Source organism: Nannospalax galili, unplaced genomic scaffold, assembly GCF_000622305.1.
Source record: "Nannospalax galili isolate Female #2095 unplaced genomic scaffold, S.galili_v1.0 scaffold10, whole genome shotgun sequence".
In the NCBI taxonomy this organism is placed as follows: Eukaryota; Metazoa; Chordata; class Mammalia; order Rodentia; family Spalacidae; genus Nannospalax; species Nannospalax galili.
In genome coordinates this window covers 10,709,536-10,712,924 of record NW_008331140.1, presented here as the reverse complement: position 1 = coordinate 10,712,924, position 3,389 = coordinate 10,709,536, and the positions used below count along the sequence as shown (strand labels likewise).

The 3,389-nt window shown below is 46.5% G+C and overlaps 1 protein-coding gene across 1 annotated transcript in view; it reads right to left on the bottom strand.

Annotated features, from left to right (window-relative positions):
* Positions 1 to 2,702, bottom strand: part of Hmgn5 (high mobility group nucleosome binding domain 5) — a 7,983-nt gene extending 5,281 nt beyond the window's left edge. Inside the window, exons 1-3 of the mRNA XM_008822650.3 lie at positions 2,496 to 2,702; positions 739 to 762; positions 161 to 190 (exon numbers count right to left, since the gene is read on the bottom strand). Coding sequence (XP_008820872.1) covers positions 161 to 190; positions 739 to 762; positions 2,496 to 2,510 — 69 coding nt within the window. The 5' untranslated portion in view covers positions 2,511 to 2,702. The remainder of the gene's footprint in view (positions 1 to 160; positions 191 to 738; positions 763 to 2,495) is intronic.
* Between the last annotated feature and the right edge of the window lie 687 nt (positions 2,703 to 3,389).

Genomic DNA, 3,389 nt, shown 5'->3' with positions numbered 1-3,389 from the left:
ATATGTAGGTATGATGGGAAAAAGCTTTCTTCAATATACAAGTTTTTCCCCAAACACTTCAAAATAAGCCTTCCAATTAAATACAGTATTATGCAGAATTCCCCAGTTTTTAAAATTCCATTCCACAATACATGTGCAGCTTTTAAAAAAGACCACTTACAGCAGACAGTCTGGCTGATCTTCTCTTTGGCTGTAAGTGGAAAAAAAATAGCAGTTAAAAGATCTATGGGTATACAAATCTAGAATTATTTTTATCGAGAAACTCTTTGGTGTAACAGTATGTCAATATTGCGATTAAGGAAGCGATTCTTAATTTGTTTAGAAAATACCATAGGAGAAATGTTTGATTTTTGTTCTCATTTGGACCCATTATATACTGATGGAGAAAGCATCCCTAAGCTATCTTCTTTTGCTAAGCTAAATTCACACAGTGACCAGTACCAAGTAGCACATTTTAAAACGAAAATATGCCTTCTGCTTGTCAACTGACGAAACAATTTTTGTGCTTAAGAGCGTGCTCTTCAGATATTAGATCATAGCAAGCACAATTAGGTTCTAAATTCCAAATACTCCATGATTTTTATCACTCTACTTCAGAGAGAGACGACTGGTCTTTGCTATATTAGTACTCATGTGGTACAAATAAAACCACCAGCATTTATTTGTACCTAGTTATGTGTCTTTACTTTCTAAAACGAGAGCATTTTTTCTAGACATTCTCAAACTAAACACACTCACCTCCTGACTCCCATCACCTCCAGCCTATACAGAAAAAAAAAAAACAAAAAAAAATACATAAGCCCATCAACATAAATACATAGAACAGAAAACATCACCTATGGATTATAACTGCAGTTTAGCCACTTGTGATTTTCCTGGGTTCCCGCTCCAGCAGCCACGTGTTGTTTCTTAGGAGCTATTCTGCACCCTGCAGTGTAACAAAATGTGCACCAAGGTGCAGGAGCTTGCTCCAGACAGGCTTATACAACGGAGTCAATATATCTTTTTGGGGTAATTAACAACTCTTTATTTTCGGTTTTAAGTCCACCTGGTCTAATGTTAAAGTCAAAACAAGGGTGGAGGCCAGACGAAAGAAGGCGGAGCTTCTTGCAATTTCCCTCTCTTGCCTTGTTTGCCATACAATTGTATCTATCTGACCACCCCCCTACTGACTCTGCGCTATTTTCCTCCCCAAGTTCTGCGTACAAAAATAACAATCCCAGTACACAAGGGAGAACGTCTTTGTTTTAATAATAACATTTTATTCTGAGAAGCAAACAGCGTATTTTAAAACTTCCCGCCACTACCTGCTACAAGGTTGCTATCAGCTCTGCAAACCAGCAAGATCCATTGCACAAGCTTGCAAAAAGCCAGGCGGGAACCTCGGGAAGGGGGATGGTGATTAGAAACGACTGCTTTCGGTATCTGAGTAACCCTTTACCCTGGGAAATATCAAGCTAATATTACAGGGTTCATGCCGCCCCAGAGCACCAGGGAATTTCGGCCTTATTTCTGTTTTAGGAATATGGAAGGCGGACAGATTCACAGGAATAATATAAAAACAATCATAGTGCTTTATATTAACACGGTGTTTTTGCGATTTTGCCAAGCAATGAAACAGCGCTCCGTTTCAGTAGTAAGAGGCACAGGGGAGGGGGGCACGCAAACCCGGAGCCCGGGCGTCAACTTGTTTCCCGTGTGCGCGGAGCCAGGAATTCTGGAGCGAAGGTCCAGAGGACCTTGCAGCCCCTGAGTAACTCGGGGCAAGTGTGCCCGGCTCGGGAGAGCAAATCCCTTGCCACCCGACCGCCAAGGTCCGCAATCGTTGCTCGGACACGACCCTCTAATCACCGTTCCACCTTTGACTAGAGAGTTCTCAGAGTGCTAAATCTCTCAGATCTAAAGTTTCTCGTTACAGTGGTGAATCTCTCCCGGCTCTAGGACAGTTTGAAGTCTGCGCCGCCTAATGGCACAGGATTACCATTGCATAGCCATCTGGCATGACAAGAAGTGGAGGAGGGAAGAGGGGGAAAAAAGGAGAAAAGAAAACGGGAAGAACAAAGGCAAAAACAAGACCAAGCCGGGGCTTTCGTTCCCACCGACGGGAAGGTTCCCCGAGAAAAGCTGAAGGCAGAGGAGGGAGCGGGAGCTGGAAGCGTGCTTGGGAGAAGAGTTCTCCAATGGGGTAAGCGGAGGAAGGGGGGTGGGGTAGGAAGCGACAGCACAGCGCTATGGCTGTTTGTAATTCAGCATGGAGACACCTCTCAAACGATTCTCTCCCTTCAACAAAACAAGCCAAAAGTGAACTACCAGTTGCATCCGAGACCTCTCGAAATCCTGCCGCCAAAGGCTCGCTGCCCTTCCCTCTCCTTCCATTCAGCACATCCCCAAATCAAACTAGAAGCCAAATCCTCTCTCAAAAACACAGAAATCTCAGCCTTAGGAAATCTGTCTTTCAGCGGCAGATCTCCCTTCCCTCTTCCCATTTCACAAACCTTTCTCTTGGGCATTGTGGCGGCTCTCCGCTGGAGATCTTCAGGCAGGAAGAAAAAGCTGAGAGCAGTGTTCGCCCGACCGCTCCGAGAGCGACTGAGTTTTCAATGAACTAATTGCAGCTAGATATGTACTCGAGCCCCCCACCCCCCTTAAAAAAAAAAGCTCTCGTTATTGGCAACATTAAACACGCCGAGACGCAACCAAACTACGTGAGTGGTTGGCAGAAGTGGGAGCCAGATTGGAGTGACAGGCTGTTAGGCCAATCAGAGGAGGCAGCCGGTTTGGAAGGCGTGGCCCGCGAACTTGCCCGAAGCCCTCGCTGGCTGCCGGCTAAGACTGCCCGAGGGGTGCCCGAGTCCAAGCACTTCCCTCACGCATAGTGTTCCCGTGTGACCCGCAGGGAATCCGCAGTTGCCTTGTTCTTTTTTTTTTTTTCCTTTGCTATTATAGGGACAGCGAAAGCCCAAGCAGTTGCTTTTTGCACTGTCTCCCAAACCCTTACATTTCCTTCTTCGTACGGGGTGGTGGGGTGCTTTTGAGACTGGGTTCAGATCCAGTTCGGCCTTTGCCAGTCCCATTTGGCAAGAAGGTGAGGTTGAAGTGACAGGAGCACTCATTCAGAGGTCTGAAAAGAGGGGACGTTTCTGTGGCCATGAGAACTTCCCGCCAAAGCCGAATTCTCCTGTCGTTAGCAGTGTGCCAAACCGCGCGCCTCCCGCAGGTGGAGAGTAGCAACAAATGTGGGACTTGAAAGTGCAGGACGCGCCTCAAGGCCGGGTACCTGTTAAAACATCAGCTTCCCGCTTGGAAGGAGTCCACCAGCAGATCAGTGAGCCCACTGGGGAAGTCAGAAATAAATAGCAGAGGTCTATCCAGAGGAAAAGTACACTGAT